The 22,951-nt window shown below is 44.9% G+C and overlaps 2 protein-coding genes across 3 annotated transcripts in view; one reads left to right on the forward strand and one right to left on the reverse strand.

The window, feature by feature from the left end:
- LOC137305646 (MOB kinase activator 2-like) overlaps positions 1-6,791 on the forward strand; it is a 41,850-nt gene extending 35,059 nt beyond the window's left edge. For both annotated transcript variants that reach the window (XM_067974534.1, XM_067974533.1), the window contains exons 3-5: positions 1,092-1,185; positions 3,319-3,443; positions 4,018-6,791. In XM_067974534.1, the coding sequence (XP_067830635.1) occupies positions 1,092-1,185; positions 3,319-3,443; positions 4,018-4,286 (488 nt within the window). In that variant the 3' untranslated portion in view covers positions 4,287-6,791. The remainder of the gene's footprint in view (positions 1-1,091; positions 1,186-3,318; positions 3,444-4,017) is intronic.
- A 7,409-nt stretch (positions 6,792-14,200) lies between these two features.
- LOC137305358 (serine/threonine-protein kinase BRSK2-like) overlaps positions 14,201-22,951 on the reverse strand; it is a 134,688-nt gene continuing 125,937 nt past the window's right edge. The window contains exons 16-19 of the mRNA XM_067974194.1: positions 21,587-21,710; positions 20,025-20,205; positions 18,069-18,158; positions 14,201-14,710 (exon numbers count right to left, since the gene is read on the reverse strand). Coding sequence (XP_067830295.1) covers positions 14,526-14,710; positions 18,069-18,158; positions 20,025-20,205; positions 21,587-21,710 — 580 coding nt within the window. The 3' untranslated portion in view covers positions 14,201-14,525. The remainder of the gene's footprint in view (positions 14,711-18,068; positions 18,159-20,024; positions 20,206-21,586; positions 21,711-22,951) is intronic.

Here is a 22,951-nt window from a genome sequence, read left to right on the forward strand (position 1 = left end):
TTTGATAAGATCATGGCTGATCTGTGATCTAACTCCATATACCCGCCTTTGGCCCATATCCCTTAATACCTTTGGTTGCCAAAAAGCTATCTATCTCAGATTTAAATTTAGCAATTGAGCTAGTATCAATTGCCGTTTGCGGAAGAGAGTTCCAAACTTCTACCACCCTTTGTGTGTAGAAATGTTTTCTAATCTCGCTCCTGAAAGGTCTGGCTCTAATTTTTAGACTGTGCCCCCTACTCCTAAAATCCCCAACCAGCGGAAATAGTTTCTCTCTATCCATCCTATCCGTTCCCCTTTAATATCTTATAAACTTCGATCAGATCACCCCTTAACTTTCGAAACTCCAGAGAATACAACCCCAATTTGTGTAATCTGTCCTCGTAACTTAACCCTTGAAGTCCGGGTATCATTCTAGTAAACCTACGCTGCACTCCCTCCAAGGCCAGTATGTCCCTCCGAAGGTGCGATGCTCAGAACTGCTCACAGTAGGTTTAACCAGGGTTTTGTATAGCTGCAGCATAACTTCTGCCCCCTTGTACACTAGTCCTCTAGATATAAAGGTCAGCATTCCATTAACCTTATTGATTATTTTCTGCACCTGTTCATGACACTTCAGTGATCTATGTACCCCTAGATTCAGAGGGGGGATCAGGCTTTCTGCCTCTAATTTTATGCATGGTAAGTTTTTGATTGCAGGCGAGCTGTTGAGGGGCTTAGTAAATGGAGGCAAGATACTTCCCTACAAGAAAGAAGGGAAAACAGAGGGGTGAGGTATCAAATGCTGGCCTGTTAAACGTTTTGAGAGTTCGTTGACAGTGCCGTCAGAGCAGATTACTCTCGGACATGGAATAATTTGTGGCATGTGGAGAAAGAAGAGATCTAAAAACCATCAGAAACTCTTGATTAGATTCTAGTGTGTCAGTCCCAAGTATCCATTATTCTCTATACCAATAGATGTTACAGTGCTGTTTTCTAGATATGGGTGCTATCATAGAGAGGGAGAAAATAGAGCAGAGCATTGTTATTACAAGAATTAATTATGATTGGAACACTGCCACACGTGCTCCTAATTATTTTTGTTTTGATAGCGATGACATTCTTCAATCACATAAACCTGCAGTACAGCGCGATCTCTGAGTTCTGCACAGCAGAGACCTGTCCAGTTATGAACGCTTGTAATACGTAAGTACTTTTCACTTGTTAGAGTTGTGTGTTACATATGGCTATGTGCATACTTAAGTTTACTTTAACTGGAACAACTCCCTACAGAGCTGTAATTCACTGATATTCATTACTCTTTAAATGTAACATATTAGCAGCTAAAATTGCAGTTGAAGCCATTGCATAGTTGCTCACAACATCAACGCACAGCTCCACAGAGTGCAAGAAAAAGAAATGTGGAGGTCAGGCCCATTCCTACGGTTGGAGCAGGAGAATTGAAGGGAGAATCAGTTGGTAATGTTGAGATTGCCCAACTCATTACTCTTACAGCTTGCAGAGAGGAGATCTTTGTTCCATTGTTCTGGATGGAAACCCAGGTCCCAGAAGTGAAAAGAAAAAGCTCTTGAGAACAACACCCAGTTCCTTGGATTTTATTGTTAAGGCTGATGGTGGCATTATAGAGCAGCATTGGCGAAGCCTGGCGGCCAATCCACCTGCCTTTTTGGCTCGAGTTGTTGCTGGGAGATCCAAGTAAGGGGAAGGGGGAGAAAATACCTTAAAAAGAATGATCATCATCTCAGGAACAACTCCAGTGATGTGGCAGGCAGTCTGTCCATGTCTCGGGCAGTGTTTACTAGAATGATACCCGGACTTCAAGGGTTAAGTTACGAGGAGAGATTACACAAATTGGGGTTGTACTCTCTAGAGTTTCGAAGGTTAAGGAGTGATCTGATCGAAGTTTATAAGATATTAAGGGAAACAGATAGGGTGGATAGAGAGAAACTATTTCTGCTGGTTGGGGATTCTAGGAGTAGGGGGCACAGTCTAAAAATTAGAGCCAGACATTTCAGGAGCGAGATTAGAAAACATTTCTACACACAAAGGGTGGTAGAAGTTTGGAACTCTCTTCCGCAAACGGCAATTGATACTAGCTCAATTACTAAATTTAAATCTGAGATAGATAGCTTTTTGGCAACCAAAGGTATCAAGGGATATGGGCCAAAGGTGGGTATATGGAGTTAGATCACAGATCAGCTATGATCTTATCAAATGGCGGAGCAGGCACGAGGGGCTGAATGGCCTACTCATGTTCCTATGTTCCAACCAGCAGCCCAAACGTACACTCTAAAAGCTGGTAAAAAATTAATTTCATTGATATATAAAAGTATACATGGAGCATTCTTCCAACCTGCACACTACAGTTTCATAGTTAATGTGTGATGATGATGCAACAACATTGCCATTAGATTCTAGTGTGTAAGTCACTCCCATGTGTCCATTATTATTCTCTATCAATAGATGATACAGTGCTGTCAAGGATCCTGCCAGTATAATAACTGTGTTATGTTAATCCTGGTTGGTAATATGGTCAATGTAGCAAATGTTGGCATTTTTTCATCTGTCCAATTATTAATGGTGGTCGTTTAAATTTTGAGTGCTATTCCTGGATCCCTGTGGTCCCAATTGCCCAACAGAATACCATGGGGAGCTTCCCCAGTGGCTTAGGGATTAAAAGCACCATGCAACACAAGCCATGATAAGTCCCCCCGTTTGATTCCCAGTCTGTGTTTAGTTTGATGATCTCAGCTGGGCAGTGGTTCAGGCACTACATTTGGCCTCAATGTTGCTGGGTTTGAAGGGGATAAGTTAGCCACAGTTCCCATTTCTGATAACTATCCAGTGACTTCTGCTCGAAAGTAATCTTAAAGTTAGAGCTAGGCAATTTAGGAGTGAAATCAGGAAGCACTTCTTCCACATACAGGGTAGTGGAAATCTGGAACTTGCTCCCACAAAAGGCTGTGGATGCTGGATCAATAGAAATTTTCAAGACTAAAATCAATTGATTTTTGTTAGCTAAAGATATCAAGGGATTTGGAACAAATGCAGGTAAATGGAGTTGAGGTACAGATCAGCTGTGATCTAATAGAACGATGGAACATGCTCGAGGGGCCGTATGGCCTTCTTCTGTTCCTATGTTCCTCAGTATGCATTTGTTGATGTCAAGACATGATTGGGCTCACTGTGATGCTCTTCAGAGTTGAATAGCCTACAGGCGCTCACTGATCTTGGCTCGCACATGAAGAACGGCCACTCAGATGAGTTATTGAGCTTCGTGTTGCTTATTCTGTCTCCTATCATTTGTTTCATTGATAGTCAGTACTTCTGGACAGATGAGCGAGGGAAGAAAATAAAGTGTACTGCACCACAGTATATCGACCTAGTGATGACACACATCCAAAAACTACTGACCGATGAGGAAATCTTCCCTACCAAGTATGGTGTGTATTTTTAATGAATTTAAAAAGTGCATCCCTATCTATGGTACAGTTGTTGTCTGTTGCCCTGTCCAAACAGGAAACTAGTCTGCTTATAGTTGCACATAGTCTATTTTAATGCATCTGCTGTAAACTGATTTTTACTCTCTGGTTTTGATTCCCAAAATGATTACTTGGAAAATGAATATTGCAGTGACTTGTATGAACCAAGATATATGTAGTGTATCGGTGCCAATACACTAATATCATTTGCTACACTTCTTGTGTGGTAATTCACTGTCTCAGATTGTGGATGGTGGATCAGTGACTGACTCGTAACCTCCAATACTTTACCGTGGTGTTAAACTGCTCAAAACGCTCTCTTCATTCACACCCAACACCCAACCTTAAGAGGACAAATTCTACAATTATACTATTTCTCATACATCAATTGGATATGGGACAAAAAATTCACACACCCACCATTAATCTGTTTTGCGATAGTGTGCGCACGCTTGTCTGTGCACATGACTGTCCAGTCAAATGTAGAAAAATTGCTGCCTTTGTGAAGTTGACTGGTCTCCCATTTTGCCGACAGGTAAAGAGTTTCCAAGTTCCTTTGAATCGCTCGTTCAGAAGATCAGCCGCTACCTCTTCCATGTTCTTGCTCACATCTACTATGCCCACTTCAAGGAAGTCGTGGCCCTTGAACTGTACCCACACCTCAACACCTTGTACACGCACTTTCTGATTTTTGTCAGGGAGTTCAATCTCGTCGACCCCAAGGAAACAGCCGTGATGAGGGACTTAACGGAAGTTCTCCTCAGTGGTGCACCGCAGCCCCAGAACCATGTCAACCACAGATGAGCCGGACGGCCAGTGCACATTGTGGATATTAGAAATATTTTCTTTAGTGGAAAGAATAACTTCAGAGATCATGTTGCCCATGGCAACGTTGAAGTAACATGTGACCAACAAATCAGTGATTCTAAGTGGCCCAAAATGGTGACTACGTTGAACCCCCAGTACTGCGGTTATCCTTTATGATGGCCTCACTGAATGCCATCTTTGTCTACTGATACTAAACTGTATATGGTGTCATTTAGCCCCCTCCCCCTTAAGCACCCCAGTGACGGCGTGCAATGAGTTCTTTCACTTCAGCAGAAGATTGCCATAACTTGCTTGCTGCTAGTTGTGGATCTGTCGCGTTCATGAAATAACTGATGTCATTCGCTGTCACCGGTGAAGTATCCAGTTTTTCACTAGGTCCTCCTTTGCCATTGTTTGTTTTGGCACGGAATGTGGCACGGATGCTGCAAATCTGCAGGTAGAAAATGAGATCGGCAAGATCCTTACAAAATAAATTATATGGGTTGTGGGTTAGAATGGATAAAGGCTTCTGTTGTATGTATGTAGTGTTTTTTTGTTGGTTTTATTTGTTAACAATTCCGGGGCTATATTTGAAACCAAGCTTGGACACAGCTTTTGCTTCAAGGGGAATGCTGCTATTCCTGCCCCCTTCTCCTTTCCCAGCTCCTTTTTTCTAGTTGTATAATTGGTTGGTGCCATCAAGTGAGCTCTATTGAGGATAGCCTACAATGGATGAGCAGGTTCTCTGTGACCTACAGCTCCTTTTATACCCCGCATGAAGCAATCTTCATTAGTTATCTGTGAGCTGATGTCACATAACATCAAAAAGTACCTGTTCCATAAAACTGGTTTATACTTGACTCTTCTGGGCATGAATTTTTGTGCTGGTCGGAGTGAAAGAGGAATGGAACACTTTCCGTTGTCCGTATGGTCAAATATAGAATGGATTAGTTGCAGAGTAAAGTCCCCTCTGCTCTTTCCCAACAACTTTGCAGTCTCAGAAAAGAGCCGCCTTGCTGACATTTTTCCATTTCCCACCCTCCTTTGAGCGAGATTACCAGTCGGTGCCAAATTAGGGCTGGTTTGTGCTGTAATCCATGTTTGTGGGGCAGGATTAAGACTGCTGAAAGTTCTATTTCTTTTATTTTAATTTTAATGTACTACACTACTGACTTGGGAGTGGTGGGATAGGTGAAAATAGTTCTGATGATCTCAGAATTGTGGGTGTGAATCACCTTCCCCTTGTGCCAATGGGTTTACATCTTCTTGTCATTTGTATGAATTTTACTGCGGCTTGCCCTTGCATGATTTGGAACCAAATTAACGTTGAACATGTTGGAATAAAAACAGCGGGTAAAGACACTAGCTCTCACTCCCCAGTTACAACTAGACTAGTTGGGAGGGGGGGTGTTTTAGTGTGAAATAGTGGTTTATAGTCTTGAAACCATTTGGATTGTGCCCCATGGCCTGTTTTTTTTTCTGGTCACCAATATTTTAATCTTGTGCGTTTTGATATGACCACAAGACTAATTGAAGTAAATGCCTGTGAGCACTTTCTTCTTGTGTTGCCATGGATCTACTGTGGTCACAGAAGAGTTGAGGAGCTATGTATGATATCCTCAAGATCCTGACACTTATCTATATTTTCCTGAGAGCTTTGATTCCGGAGCAGATTCTAAAGATCTTTATCATTGTGGAAAGGTTTGCCTGACCTATTAATGAGCTCTTTTTTTCCTCCTTTCTTCTCTTCCCCCCCCCCCCCCCCCCCACCCTCGCTATCGTGCGTGTTCAGCAGAAGCTTTGACAAAAGCAATTTTTAAGTTCTTTTCTCAGCTCAATTTAAAACGACCTTTGTAAGCACTGGAGGCCAATCCCACTGTTGCAGCTTCACAAAGAAACAGCTGTGACATCAGAACAGATATAACATCTAAAGAGTAGCTCTTTTTCTCTGTTGAATGTGAGATAGGTAAATCATGAAACACAAGAGAGTAAGCAAACCATAGATCTTGCGTACTGGCAATAACTGAGGTCCAGTAAATTCCACGGTCCTGGTCTGTGGTTTAATTAATTTCTCATCAGATGTGTGTTTTAAAAGTTTTGTTTTCAATGGCTGTAATTAAGAGTGTTTGTTCATTCTCCATCAGTAGAATCATACCCCAGTCAGGGCCAGCCCCTTCAGGAAAGGAAGGGGTGGTTACAAATGAGCAACTCATGGACTTCGGTCATTAGTAAATTAGCTTTAATTTTAATTTTCTCTGTTTTGGTTTTTAGAACATTGGTGGTAACAACCTGACTCTAAATGTAAACAATTTTACAACACCAAGTTATAGTCCAACGATTTTATTTTTAATCCCACAAGCTTTCGGGGGCTTTCCCCTTCCTCAGGCGGTGTGGAAGTCTTGGTGTTGTAAAATTGTTTACAATTGTTAACCCCAGTCCATCACCGGCATCTCCACATCATGACTCTAAATGAGTTACTTTACAGTGAAGGACGCTGTTTGGGAGGGGGAGGGGGAGGGGGGAGGGGGAGGGGCAGGGACAGGGGGGAGGGGAAGTGGAAGTGGAAGTGGAAGTGCCTGCTTGTTAATTGGGCCAGATTGGGTGGTCACCACTGCGCACACTGTCAGAGACATTTGAAGTGGAATGGGTTTGAGGTGCCAGGTTTATGTTTCCACGTTTTTGTTTAAAGACCGTAACAATGCGATGTATTTCAATACATTTATTAACCTGTTAATTTTATTAACCGTATCCTGATTTGCTATGTGGTAAGGTCGTTTTCACAAAAGTTATTATAAAATATTTAAGAATCTCAGTGGTGGCTGAAAGTTTTAACTTTTTTTTCCTGTCAAGTGCAAATACTATTTATTTTGGCATGGTGCTTTTATTTTTGTTGTTGACTGGAGCAGAACAGGATTACTTCGCTGGGAGTAACTGGCAGGTGCTTGGAGTACCAGGTAGCACCATTTTACTTTTGCATGGTATAAGTGCATATTACAATAATTTTTAATCCAGGATTTGAGTAGGTTTTAGCATATTTACTCTACAGGAGTGCAGGCGACATACGGATCTCTCTCTCTCTTGGCTGCACTCTATTGTGTGGCAATGTAGATTCAAGAAGATATGGGTCTACTGTTCAGGATAAGGGTGCTGGTTTTAGTTCTGCAATTGCAGAGAGACCGACCCCATGTGTTTGCTTTCTGGATCCTATGCACCGACAGAGATCGGCGCAAATGCAGGCGGGCAGCACACAAGGTCCCTCTCCTGAAACAAGAGGCAGTGGCACGCTCGAGCAAGAAGCAGCATAAAGGGAGGAGGTTGGAGAGGGGAACCGCCTGCTTCCGAGTAGAAAATGATTTGAAGACTGGGTGCCTACAATTCCAAACGTTAGTTAATGTTTTTTTTGTGTGGTGGAGGGAGAGGGGAATTAGAGAAAGACGTATCATATGCCATTTATAGAAATTGCCTGCACAACTGGGAGTGAGGGGGGTTTGGAAACCAACGAGGCATCTCGGCTGAATTCATGAGAGCTGAAAGTATGAATGAGTTATGTTGCCTGATGTCACAGAAAGGTTTTTTTTACAGCCAGAATGACCACTCCCTGCTGTGTCCACTGTGCATTGTGTTAGCAAGTGCAGGACTTTAATTTTACCGTTTTAAATTTTTTTTTGTGTGTGTGTGTGTGTGTGTGTGTGTGTGTGTGTGTGGAGCAAAGATCTTAAAATAAGAACATGTAGAAATGGCTGCGTGTTTGGTGACAGAACCACTGGTGTATTTGGCCATGTAGCAGGAACGGTCACATACATTGTGTGAATATATATATATCAGGGTTAAAGGCTCCCGCTATGTTGGACTGTGCTGATGTTCTTGAGTGGCGATGAAGCCAGTCTCTGCCATTCTGAAGCCATGGCATCCTTTTTGGTTGGCAGATGTAGTGTTTTTTTAAAAAAATATAGAATTATTGTGCAGCTCTGTGCAGCTGGGGCATGTGTTCTCTGGATGCTTCACTCCCAGGCTAGTGGACTGGAACTCAACTGCTTGACTTGGCATATGAGCATAATCATTTCTCAGTGGAATTACAATGTGGAACTTTTCTCGTTGACATTCCCATGTGGGTAACTCCCATTCCACAGAAAGTAAAGTAGGTTGGGTTTACTCCGAGGAAGAATCATTCTCGATCTTGGTTGTGTGAAGGAGTGTTGATAGATAATGATTTCTGTTGCATCATCTCATCTTTGAACTTTAATAATCTTATATTTTGATTTCTACTGCTACTTCTGAACTAGTGATGAGGGTGCCTGTAACATAGCCAGGTGTGGTGCATTGTAATGAGGTACTGAGACAAATTACACCCCAGTTATCTTTCATATAATTTGATTTGCTTTCTTGTGGACTTTTTGATTTTATTCCTCTCTTATTGATGTCTCATTAGGAGCCCTTAGGCTTGTGATGGGGGTGGCAGGATAATGCGGGGTCCCCAGCTGCTCACTGTCACTGTTAGTGCACTCCATGATTGCCTAACAGGAAAGGGTGCGCTTACAAGCTGACTGTACTAGATCAAAAGGGATGTTTTGGCTTCAACCCACAACTGCACTGATGGTGCTATCTTGTTGCTACAATGAGTTGTTAATTTACAGGAAGCCTATAGTAGTCTGTTAATACTGGATGTAATATAACTCTTAAGATCATACATTGCATCTCAACAAGAAAACTGTAAAATAAAAGAGTAATTCTAACATTCACTGAACGTGTGTGGTTTCTGGCATTCTTCAATGTTTTTCAGATTTTTAAAAACTTTTTTTCTGCTGTTATCATTATATAGTCTTGCATCTAGCATGTATTTGTCACATTTCAGTGTTAAAGATGTGAGACAATGTAAAAGAGCAAACCAGACTTCACCCTGTGTTTACTTAACGGCAATTAGACATTGTGAACTTAAAGCAGTACAGCTTCACCTTAGCAACAGAATATGTTGCATGGTATAACACTCCTGTCCTTATAAAACACTATCTGACTTATTGTTGCAGTGTCAAAGATGATCCACCAGTAGTTATAATAAGTGGGGATGGGAATGGCAAGATAATGCAGGTTCCCCAGCTGCTCACTGTCACTGTTAGTGCACTCCATGATTGCCCAACACGAAAGGGTGCACTTACAAGCTGACTGTACTAGATCAAAAGGGATAGGAACATAGAAGGAACATAGGAACAGGAGTAGGCCATTCAGCCCCTCGTACCTGCTCTGCCATTTGATAGATCACAGATCAGCCATGATCTTAACTCCATATACCTGCCTTTGGCCCATATCCCTTAATACCTTTGGTTGCCAAAAAGCTATCTATCTCAGATTTAATTTTAGCAATTGAGCTAGTATCAATTGCTGTTTGCGGAAGAGCGTTCCAAACTTCTACCACCCTTTGTGTGTAGAAATGTTTTCTAATCTCACTCCTGAAAGGTCTGGCTCTAATTTTTAGACTGTGCCCCCTACTCCTAAAATCCCCAACCAGTGGAAATAGTTTCTCTCTATCCACCCTATCTGTTCCCCTTTAATATCTTTTAAACTTCGATCAGATCACCCCTTAACCTTCAAAACTCTCGAGAATACAACCCCAATTTGTGTAATCTCTCCTCGTAACTTAACCCTTGAAGTCTGGGTATCATTCTAGTAAACCTACGCTGCACTCCCTCCAAGGCCAATATGTCCTTCCGAAGGTGCGGTGCCCAGAACTGCTCACAGTACTCTAGGTGCGGTCTAACCAGGGTTTTGTATAGCTGCAGCATAATGTTTTGGCTTCAACCCACAACTGCACTGATGGTGCTATCTTGATGCTACAATGAGTTAATTTACAGGAAGCCTATAGTAGTCTGTTAATACAGGATGTAATAAAAGAAAATCTTGCTCCAACTTTCTCTTCTCTCTTGAACATGCCCATGTTTTACAGGCACCAGTCCCCCTTCCTCCCTTGTCAGTGGACATTCTTAATGTGTAAGTCTAGACAGTGGGGGCAGGCTATTCAACCATGGATCACTGCTGAACCCAATTCTGTCCTGATCTGAGACACACGAACACCCTTTCTGACAGGGGCACTGGATTTCCCCTCGTAGCCTAGTGGTGCTGAAGGCAATCATCATGCTCCTATTGTTGCCCTGGCTGAAACTGCCTAACTTGCCACAGACTAAGGAACAAATCTTGGACTTTACTGGATGCATCCAAATACCTGATGCAAAGATAAGGGTGCCCATAGTCTCCATTCAAAATCCCTCCACAGGTTTGTATGGAAATTATGCCTGATACAATTTTACCTGATAACTTGTTCTGAAGCAAAGCATAACCTCAAAAGAATCAATGATGTTAAAATCCTTCAGTGTTACTTTTCCGAGCTACAATTCTAACCAATGTCTTGCTCGTGGGCCACTCTTAAAGAATGCTGTAGAACTGTTAAAGGGTTGGGGAAGTACTGGACCCCATTCAGTACTCCCCACCATTAGTGAGTAAAGTACTTCCTCTTCCCCATTGACAGAGTACAGTAGTTTCCTCCCTCCCCTGCACTTACATGACAACAATGAGCACAGATCTGTGCCTGCAATTATTCCACAATGGGCTCCTGATTTCAATAATGCCACTTACCAAGCGACAATGCACTTTCCCACAGGAAGGGAAAACAATAAGTGAATGGAAACAGGGATCCAATTTTCCTCCCAAAAGCAGTTCATTGGTACTTCTTTTCGGGGAGCAAGGAATCAGCTTAGAATCCCAGCAGGAGCAACCAGAGCCAGGCAGGCTGAGAGTGCAGACCCACAGCCAGACAAAGCAACAATTCTACCAAGGACCCCAAGTGCTGCAGTCAGAGCCTCTGGTGTCAGCACCATTCCAGTGCAACAGTGCTTTGCATCCCTTTATGGTATGACGTTTTGTGTTTAAATTTGCGCAGTTTGAACTTTGAATTTTTTTTTTAAAAAACACTAAGGCTGACTTATTTCTCGTATATGACTTTATTTGTTAATTTAAACTAGCCCACTAAATTCATATACAAATTTACAGGTGTGTTCAGTTGATGAGGAAGTACTATATCGATGGAGTCAAAGAAAACATGTGGCGGGCAGGGAGAAAAACCCCACCTTGCATGTAAGCATCCTGCTGCTTTTAAAATCGTCCGTAGCAAACTTTTAATTCTTTGAGTGCTGTACTGTGTAATAATCTCTGAACTGGGTATACAGCACATTCAGCTTTACTGCATATTATTAACTTTTAAAAAAAACACACTTGGACATTGTGTACATACAGGAGTTCAACATACAGAACTATGATCAGGAAAAGGGCTAGGAAAGAAATGGCGGTGGCAGAACCCCATGGGACAGGATGGATGCTTTGTGTTGGTCTGTCCAGCCTAGTGTCTAAACTTCCACCGTCAAGTACAAACCTTCCCCTACTCACCCCAACCAACGGGAACCGACACGTTCAGACTGGGAGAGGTTCAGGGTATATTTCTTTCCAAGCCAATTATGTTGATATTAAATTTTGTTTTTATGATGGTAGAGTGATTATTGGTACTGTGCGCTGTTTGTGTTTAACTTCCTTCCTTTCATTCCCCCAGCCAGCTTCCCAAGTCTCTGCCAATCGATGCAAAACACCGAGGGCAGAACAAAGGCTAGCACTGGGGGCTTTTTTCATTATTAAGAAACCTAGGTCAAGACATTAACTGCCCTAACCAAACCGTTCTCTCTGGGTCGCATAAAGGAGGCACAAACTCCAGAGCCATTCACAAGGCAGTTAGATGCTGTGGTGGGATTGCTGTTTCTATGGCAAGATGAGCTTGATGGGCCAAACTGCCTCCTTCATTTATACTTGGTGATAATAAAAGCTTATCTCAACATTATGGAGCATGAGCTGATTGAAGAGAAGTTTCTTTTGTGCAGAAGGATTAGCTTCCAACACAAACACTACATCCCTGAAATTCTGTAGATATTCTCCAGGTCTCCCACTGTAATCTGGCAGAAACCCCAGGCAAACAGCAGAGACCCACCACGATGGTGGGAGAGTGGGAGAATACTGTGGAATTACAGGGCCAATCTATGTACCAGACTCTCCGCACTCTACTCCACCATTCCTACTTATGGTGGGTTATTAGCCAATCTCAACTAGGGGAACATTCTGGATGCAGTAGTTTCATTAGTATTCCTGGGGCCAGGGAGGGGGGGAAAAATGCTCTTGAGAGCTAGCCAGTGACCCCTGAGGGACAACATGGGTGTGTGCATATCAGATTGAGGACAGGGCTGTGTTTGTGGCTGACTTCACCATCCAGACTCCTGAAGAAGGGCCACTTGAGTGAGGTACCAGAGGGCTGCTGGCTCCTGTAAAACTGCACCCCAGCAAAGGAGCGGAGACTAGCACAAAATCAGTACCACATTCGCTCTCGGCCACGGGGAGTCGAGCAATTTTCAAATTGTTTAATGCCCATTCAGTGAACCCTACTTGGCGGTGAATAGTGGGGTACTCCAGACTTTTATTTAATATGTGAGAGTTATTTTTTCCATATTCCATCTGGTGGAAGGCAGGCCAATTCTAATTCTGGTTTTAATGGAGATGACAAAGTCTCTCGGCTAGTGATGAGGGATTCTGCGTCCCCTGTTGGCTTCAAATAACCCCCAAGTATCGAAGTGGAGCATAGAGAAGGGTGGAGATCTCGCACCCAGCACACATACTAAGTATATTACTGCTCTTGCCGCTAACTCAATTGGAATAGTTTCTGTGTCTTGTTTTGGTCACTCCTGACTGTGTCTACCTATCTCTGACTATTTCTTTCTTTCTGCTTCTGTGTATCTGCCGATGTCCATCTTTCTTTAGCCCTGTACGGTCTCTACTTCTCTTGTTTCTCTTTTCGTCTAACGATGGGGTTGATTTTAATGGTTCCCGCCTTCAAGTCACTGGGAAGGAAAATCAGTCGGGTTGTAAAACAGGCCTGCTGCTGCCCGTTTCCTGCCTGGCGGGAACAGTTAAAATCGACCCCTATATGTCTGTTGCGGTCTACACCTCACCACGTCCCCCTCTCTCTGTCGAGCTCTACGCCGATGAGTTGAAGGGCGAAACGTGTTAAAAAGAACCTTTTAGAACTCCATGTTAGAAGAGAGGCACCAAAGCCAGACTCATTTCCAGCCCCAGTTCCTGTGATTCATCATGGTGTCTTACATTTTGTCCTAGAACACAGAGATCAGAGATGGGGCCCAATGTTTCAATATAAACAGTCCGCGTTCTAGCGACGTATCATTCAGAATGCTGAGCCGCAAAAAATACTCTTAGCCATCACAGCCGCTCCGGAACCACTCTTAATGAGAAGCTTGTCCACAACAATGTCGGAAGCAAGCAGAAAGTAAAGCAAAAAACATGGCCGCCCGCATAGTGAATTAGACACAACGTTCTGGGAATGGGTTTCTCCACAACCTTGTGGCCCCGGAGCACGGGATGGAGAAGGCGGTTAACAGTTGAAATGTCCCTCGCGTTTTCAAAGAGGAATTGAGTTTTGCCCTTTTAAAGCCATTCACTTAATAATATATCGATTGATGTTTGTGCTTCAGTGGCGCTCGGACCTATAAGTCGCTGTTGAAGCCTCTTGCGTGGGCTGGAGCGGGGCGGGCAACATTTGCATAAAACAGCACTGGTTCTACCAGTCTGCAGTGTCAGCAATAAACTGGGAAAGAACTGTATAAAAGTACTTGCTTTTCCTTTGACTTTATCTGAACCAACCCGACCCACATGGCTACAAAGTGCTGGATGCAAATAGAAAGAGGATTCCGCTAAACTTCCTGGACTGGATTTGCCTCAGATATCTGCGTGGGTCTAGGACATAAGCAGATCCCACCCCCCACCCCCGCCCCCACACCATTCCCTTCTGGCCTTTTCAGTGGGAACAGGGGCAGTGAAGGAGGCGGGGAACGGTTTGCAGGGCACAAACCTCAAGACCCTCAGTTCGACGTTACACTGGGTTGTCAGTTGAAGACGGTTACCGTGGAAACAAGTCCCGTAATTTCCTGAAGCAGACACGAGCGTCGTGGGTGCGTCAACTCCGAGGGCGCAGGCCCCATCTTTGAGTGGTGGCTTGTACAATCCTTAAATAATAAAGTGAAATGGGACTATAGAGGACATATTCAGTTCCGTTTTTCTTCATGTTTAAAGATATTTACATCCTCACAAAGACAACGTGAGAAGCCTCGCTTTGAAATAAGTTTTGTTTTTGCTTGATTTTTACGGTTGACTTTGTGTGCCATTGGAAGATAAAAGCTTGGGTTTCTCTTTCAAAGAGGATGAGTGTTTGGAGTCTCCCCGCCTGAAGTGCTCCACGGACTCTGAGTCATTCCACGCCCTGGGCATGCTTTGGGCCCCACGGATTGAAGTCCCTGAAGGATGGCTATATTGCCCGTTTTTTTCATCTGAGGAGGCAGAGAGAGAGAGAGAGAGAGAGAGTAAAATAAAATGGCAAAATAAGAAGAATCTGCTAGTACTGGAAAACTGACGGAAAATTCTAGAGAGACACGTCCTGGTGCGTCAGCATCTGGAAAAGACAGGTTAACATTTCAGGTAGACCCCCTTGATCTGAATGTCAGCACTAAGTCCTGATGAAGATCTCCATCTGAAATATTAAAGGATGCTAACAGACCTGCCTTACGCTCCCAGAATGTTCTGTTTTTATTTTAGATAAAATCAAATAATCCGTCACAAATTATTGTCTCGTAATCATCTTAACAGGACATCTTACTAGGACCACTGCATTTTTTGATAAATATTAATGACTTGGACTTGGGTGTATAGGGTACAATTTCAAATTTTTTAAAAATTCGTTCATGGGATGTGGGCGTCGCTGGCGAGGACGGCATTTATTACCCATCTCTAATTGCCCTTGAGAAGGTGGTGGTGAGCCGCCTTCTTGAACCGCTGCAGTCCGTGTGGTGAAGGTTCTCCCACAGTGCTATGACACAAAACTTGGAAGTGTAGTAAACAATGAGGAGGATAGTAATGGACTTCAAGAGGATATAGACAGGCTGGTGGAATGGGCGGACACGTGGCAGATGAAATTTAATGCAGAGAAGTGCGGAGTGATACATTTTGGCAGAAAGAATGAGGAGAGGCAATACAAACTAAATGGTACAGTTCTAAAGGGAGGTGCAGGAACACAGATACCTGGGGGTATATGTACACAAATCTTTGAAAGTGGCAGGACAGGTTGAGAAAGCGGCTTTAAAAAAAAGCATACGGGACTCTGGGCTTTATAAACAGAGGCATAGAGTACAAAAGCAAAGAAGTTATGTTGAACCTTTATAAAACACTGGTTCGGCCACAACTGGAGTATTGTGTCCAATTCTGGGCACCGCACTCTAGGGAGGATGTGAAGGCCTCAGAGAGAATGCAGAAAAGATTTACGAGCATGGTTCCAGGGATGAGGGACTTCAGTTACATGGATAGAGTGGAGAAGCTGGGGTTGTTCTCCTTACAGCAGAGAAGGTTAAGGGGAGATTTGATTGAAGTCTTCAAATAAAGAGATAATAATAAATAAAGAGAAACTGTTCCCATTGGTGGAACCGGGGTCACAGATTTAAGGTGATTGACAAAAGAACCAAAGGCGACATTCGGAAAATCTTTTTTAACACAGCGAGTAGATATGATCTGGAATGTGCTGCCTGAAAGGGTGGTGGTAGCAGATTCAATCGTATCTTTCAAAAAGGAATTAGATAAATACTTGAAAGGAAAAAATTTGCAGGGCTACAGGAAAAGAGTGGAGGAATGGGACTAACTGGATTGCTCTTACAAAGAGCCGGCACGGGCTCGATGGGCCGAATTTCCTCTTTCTGTGCTGTAACCATGCTATAATATTTCACCTCACTCAACCATTCCTTATTCTTCCTCTAATTTTCGTCTTTCCTCTCCTGACGGTGCTGACTCCTTGTTGGGGCATGGTTTCACAGCCGCTAACCCTTCAGTACCTCACCTACATTGTCGTTCTTCCTGCGACAACCTTGACGATGTGTTTTGGCAGGCTATTTGGCCGTGGAGATATTACAGCCCAGCCCTACTCGATTTTTGCCACACGTCACACGTGTGCTTTGCAGCCCGGGTCACTGGATAGTGATCAAGAGTGAAAACCCTGGCTGATTGACTTTTCTCCATCTTGATGTGGAGATGCCGGTGATGGACTGGGGTTGACAATTGTAAACAATTTTACAACACCAAGTTATAGTCCAGCAATTTTATTTTAAATTCACAAGCTTTCGGAGGAAGGAGGAAGTCTCCGAAAGCTTGTGAATTTAAAATAAAATTGCTGGACTATAACTTGGTGTTGTAAAATTGTTTACAATTTCTCCATCTTAGCACTGATGCCAATTGTAGCATTCCTACTGTTGCCCCTAACTCAGCACAGACTGGGGATGGAACCCGAGACCATCTGGCCTGTGCAGCTCAGTGCTGCACCAGGCAGTGTATTTACGCACTAAGTCTTTTGGGGGCCTTTCTTTTTTGAAGAGATCAGCACTCGGACAGCTTGGGGGTGATGTGCTAGGTTCCCCACATAGCAGATCCCCCACCTTACTGCACCACTGGGATAAGGAGGCGTGTGGTTTCTCCCAGTCGCTCCTGTGCACTTCATGGCAATTTTAAGGAGAGGCCACGGAAGCAGACTGCCCCCCAACCTAGGAACACTGCATGGCCAAAGGAAAAGAGACAGCCATTAAAGGACTCAGTACATTGGAATAATTCCTGAAGGAACCTGAAAATTGCATTGTGGAACCAAAGTGGCATCAATGCCACCCAGAATGTGATGACCCACTTGTTACAAGTTTTAAGGGGGCGTTGAAAAAGTTTTTGGCAGACAGGCCCATCAGTGGGAAAGTGGGGTAAGGACTGATCTTTGGGATCCATCCCAATGGATGGAGCTCATTTGTATAGTCCTATGTTCCTAACGAAATGAGATGGGGGGGGTGGTGGAATGTGTGTGTTATTTGAGGTTCATTTAGTGATGAATCACGGGTAACCATGCTTGATTGCTTTAGGGAATTGGGAGGATTTTCCCAGAGGTTTTCCTGAAATTGGCCACAGGTTTCTTTTGCCTCTCCAGGAGTTAGCAGTAGTAGCGGTTGGGGAGCTTGATGCACAAGGTTGCACCGTCTAACGGACAGGGTGAGCACTGATGGGCCTAATGGTCATTACTCACCTTTTGTTACGTATGTTTGAATGACCGAGAAACATGGGATGGGGTGCAACTCTTCCAGAACCTTCTGTAGATTGAGTCGGGATTTTGAGCTCTTTCGAGGGGCACTGTTCTGGGACGGTATCTACTGAAGCATTGAACGATGCCTACAATCTATTTCAAACCCAGTTAAGATCTTTAGCCCATTGGGCATAACCAGATTGGCTGTGGATTCTACTAGATGGGGTCATCAGGCTCCCCCAGTTGTCTACCCATTGTCAACTTTTCCATTTGGTTCTCATATTTTCCATTCCACTTAGTCTTTCCCAGCTGGGGCCTAGAGGGCCACCCTCCGAGGGTATTGAATCTTCAGCCTAACATATTACACTGCAACACACTCTGTTACTGTACTCGGCTACTCCTTCTCACTACCTCAGCATTGTTAACTCTGCCCGCTCAATTGATATTCAAGTTTCTTTGCATATCACATTCCTAAAGCAACTAGTTCACGCACAGTGGTTCATGTACAAACATGCACGCTTATTACACACACATAGCCACAATATACAGTGGAACAGTACTGTACAGGCCTAGCGGTATTGATCACATACCTGCGAGTGCCTGAACCAAGGGCTGATCGTGCGCACTTAATAACTGTGCTTGGATTGTTTCCACGACTCTCTTAAACCTGCGGCTGGGCCCTAATGGAGACAAAGATCCTGTTAACGTTCAATAAAGTATATGTAGTGGTTATGGTACTGGCCTAGCAACTGGTTGTGAGTTCAAATCCCACTGTGGCAATTTGTGAATTTAATAAATCTGGTAATTTGTGGGCTGGCATCAGAAAAAAATAGGACAATAATAGCTTCCGGATTGTTGCATTTAAAGAGGTTCATTAATGTTCTTTAGGATGGGGAACCTGCCCTCTCTACTTGATCTGGCCTACAGACGATTCCAGTCCCTCACTATGTGGTTGACTCTCAGGCTGGCAATCTTCTCGGAAATGCCCCTTGCGCCACTGCCATAATTTCACCGGGCGAGAGATGCAAACTCCCATTTATGCCTGTCATTCTTCCGAGGAAGGTACGGCGGAGGAGCGGAAGCAGGTCCGAGGAAATTCCCGGCCCAAATGCCCTTTGAAGCGGGGCTGTTCCGCACAGGGTGGAAGGCTCTGGGGGCAGCAGGCTGACATTTTACATACTGAGAGGGATGTGTGCCATCCTGCACTGTGCCTCCAACCCACGCCAGCCCTGTCCCAACTTCCATGGGTCCCGCAGGATTACATTATTAGTCCTACAATTCTCTCCTCTCCTGAAATTGCTGATTCTTTCTGGACTATAGTTCCCCACGCAAACTCCGCACTTCCCCAACAATCTTCGTGTATGAGATTAGATACTATGGTTATTTGGTCCTGATCTTGGCGAAAATGTCACTCCTACTAGTGTGATCAAACCATGCCCTCACCCAACATCCGTACAAGCACATTTTCTGGTGGGGGGGAGGGGGATCATAGAACAGCAGAAAATCAGCCTGAACTTTTTGCCTGCCCTAGCCAAGGGGCGCTGAGGCCAATTAAAGTGCCCCAACAGCCACACATGTTGAGCTGACCTAACCAGAGCCTTGTCTGCCCTCCTCCTCTGAAGAGGCTGAGTCCTGCTGGGCGCACAGGTGCCAGCCACTTTCTGATCCCTCACCCAGTCTTCAGGTGTGAGTCTGGACAGTGAGTGCTGGCAAGCTATCCGACCTCGGAGGGCGCCACCACTGAGAGACCAACTGCTCTCACAGATCTCCACACACGCGGACCTGGCAGCAGGAGCCTCTGGACAGTGATCTAGAGCAGGAATGCAGGTTGATACCTCTCCTTAGTCACCCAGAGTGCCAGTCCCAATGGCAGCAACCTAACTGCACAGATCAGGGATTGGTAGAAACATTAGGAACAGGAGTAGGCCATTCAGCCCCTCGAGCCTACACCGCCATGCAGTTAGATCACGGCTGATCTGTACCTCAACTCCATTTACCCACCTTATCTCCATACCCCTTGATACCCTCTCCTAACAAAAATCTATCGAATTTAGTCGTGAAAGCTCCAATTATCCCCCAGCATCCACAGCCTTTTGGGGGAGAGAGTTCCAGATGTGTACCACCCTTTGTGTGAAGTAGTGCTTCTTGCTTTCCCTCCTAAATGGCCTAGCTCTCAATATAAGGTTATGCCCCCTCGGTCTTAATTCCCCCACCAGAGGAAATAGTTTCTCTGTATCTACCCTATTGAATCTTTTTAACACTTTAAGCACCTCGATCAGATCACCCTCAATCTCCTATACTCAAGGGAACACAAGCCAAGTTTATGCAACATGTCCTCATAATTTAATCCTCTAAGCCCCGGTATCAATCTATTGAATCTGTGCTGCGCCCCCTCCAAGGCCAATCTATCTTTCCTGTTGGTTTTAACTTTTACAGGATTTTTTTTGTACACACAAAAACTAAAGAATCTTAACTGAGTTTTCCAGTAAATTACAGAAATTACTTTACCTGGGAGATGCCTCTAGTTCTCTCCGATTGTTCCTCACCTGACATTAGTGTGAATGTGACAGAATAAATCCCGTTCTCTTTCTGTGCCTCGCTCCCTTCTGCGTACGTGATGTCCACCTGGAACTTCACAGGTTTCTGGAAGACAGTCGGGCCTCCTACCGATTTGTACTCTGCACGGAAACTTGTCTGTGAGATAACGCTGTGACTCAAACTGGGAATCTGCAGGAAAACAAAGATTTATTGGGCCATAAATTCACGATTTTCTCTTCTTCTATTCCCTCCTCCCCCGATTGCTCTGAATCTTATTGGGTCAAGGTTCCACAAGCACCAACAGTCCTTCCCCTGATACTGAAAAGTGGCCGTTATCCATCTGCGAGCTGAAATAGGAAGGCCTAGAATTTTCCGTCCTTAATTGGGTTGCACGTCCGCCCCGAGAAGCCCTGCCTCGCCTCGGCCATAATTCTGGCACCGGGGTCATTGACGTAGAGGGGGCAGACTTCCTGGCCTCTGACAAAGAGTTGCACCCGTCTTAGGGTTACCATCGCTGGTTGGACGTATTCCTGGAGGTCCCAGCACACGACCCACTGCCTCCAACCGCCCCGTCCCCACACTCCCGCCATTGGTCACCCGACACATCCGTCCTCATGACGTCCCGCCTTCCCATGGCCAACTGGAAAGTGAACACTCTTCATTACCCGAATGACTGACAGTCAAGAATCATTCAAACAGCCTTTCCTCCCCATCGCCAACATTTTTATAACAAATAAAAAGTGTTCAAGGAAAATGAAGAAAAATACATAATTTTTTTGAATGCCCCTATGATTTCTCTCCCTGGGTGTTGCTCGCAGCAGCGTCCTGGAGATTAATCTTCAATTCCCTGAGACTTCAGAGCAATCCTGGAGGGTTGGCAACCCCTCGTCCATCCGCGGTGGGGGGGGGAGGAAACGGAGACTTACTGTGGAAGGCCTCGGCAGCCTAGCACAGCGGGAAAAAGAGATGGCCCCTGGACGGTGGGGCCTCTACATGGCAGCACCCTGACAACGCCTGCACAAGCTCCTCTATATGCCCCAAGGCCATCCCCCCACCCCATGCCGACCTTTGAGCACTTGGGCCTAACTGGCAGCCCCCGCGTCCAATGTTGGAGCAGAGGAAACGGCAGGAAACACGGCACGTCCGCCCACATATGAGCAGGCGAATTGTGTATGGACTGGACCCACATATTGGTAAACAGTAGGGACAGAGCGTTCCACCTGCCCCAGGTCTGCTGAACAATCGGCGCAGGGGAGGCGGAAAGCCTGGGCCTGAATGTCAGCAGAATATTGGGGGCACCTAAACTGACTTCATGCACATGCACGAAGCGGGGAGGTGACCAGAACAGGAGGCCCGGATTAAATATATCCCCCCCCACCGCCCCCCCCCCAATCCCTACAATAAGGGCACTGAGGCCAATTGTAGTGCCCATACTCCCGCCCTGGTTGAGATCAGCGAACCCAGCACAGATCAGCAACAACCTGGACTCTATGGTTCACTTCTATGCCTTCTGAGAGAGCACAAACCGCATTTAAACTGATTTCGGAAGAAGAAATGGGTGGGATCTCACTGAGAGGAAGGCGTGCACAATGTCTGCTTTGATGGAGCTCAGAGGTTTATCCCTGATGACAGCAAATATCTGTTCTTCTTTGTCCAGGTTGATAAAGTTTCCAAACCACGACTTCTTAGCAAGTCTGCAAGATAAAAAAAAAAGGCGTTAACCAGCATGTGAAGGGGAGAAATACAGCATGAAACCACCTGCCGGTGCGCAGGGAAATGGAACCCAGGTACAGCATCGAGTACTCTCTGCATCTATCCCATGCTGTACCTGACCAGAGTAAAGCTCCCTCTGTACTGCCCTAATCACTCCCAAATCAAGTATAACATGGGTCAGATGCAGTGTAAAGCTCGCTCTACACCGTCCCGTCAAGCACTCCCAGATCAGGTACAGCAAGAGTCAGATGCAGTGTAAAGCTCTCTCTACACCGTCCCGTCAAGCACTCCCAGATCAGGTACAGCAAGAGTCAGATGCAGCGTAAAGCTCTCTCTACACTGTCCCGTCAAGCACTCCCAAGTCAGGTATTGCACAGTAAAGCGCCCTCTAACTGTACAGGGGAATCAAGGGATATGGGGTTCGGGCAGGAAAGTGGAATTGAGGTCGACGATCAGCCATGATCTGATTGAATGGCGGAGCAGGCTCGAGGGGCCGTATGGCCTACTCCTGCTTCTATTTCTTATGTCTCATCCAGCACTCCCAGATCAGGTACAGCAGGGATTAGATACAGAGTAAAGCTCCCTTTGTTTTGCCTCACCAATGTGCTTCACTCTTAGTCTTGGAAGAGTTTCCCTACCACACTAAGCTGACATATTTCCATCTTTGTGGCCCCTCCAAATGAGATGACCAATTTAGTGCGGTTTCATTCTGTGGCTCCATATGCACTATGTGTTGGATTAAGATTGCCCAAACTCATTCCACTTAAGCCCTTAGAGTTGCCAGAGAGAGGAGATTTCCGCCATCACTTTGGGCTGGATTTAAACTGGAGTCTGAGAGGGGGACAGACAAGGGAACAGCCAACACCACATCCCATCCCTCACTTTAAATTCTTTTTATATTATTTTCTGAGATAGTTTCTGTCCAGCTGTTACCTAAACGTTATAGGAAACAATGAGATACAGTAACTATAACCCACTGACGAATACAGCCCCTCAACACAAAGTGTTCAGGACCCCTCCTACAAACAGATTAACGTGTGGCTTAGGTCTCACAACATGTCTTCTCACTTACCGTCAATGGAACTGGCAGTCTGGCAGATGCTGAAGGAGCCAGTTCATTAGCATGTCTGGGAGGCAGGGGGGAGGGAAGAGCAAGGGAGAAAGCATCCTCAAACATCAGCCCCCAGACCCCTATCCAGTGATTTATCTTCCATTCCTCAGG

This window comes from Heptranchias perlo, chromosome 40 (genome assembly GCF_035084215.1).
Source record: "Heptranchias perlo isolate sHepPer1 chromosome 40, sHepPer1.hap1, whole genome shotgun sequence".
Classification (NCBI taxonomy): domain Eukaryota; kingdom Metazoa; phylum Chordata; class Chondrichthyes; order Hexanchiformes; family Hexanchidae; genus Heptranchias; species Heptranchias perlo.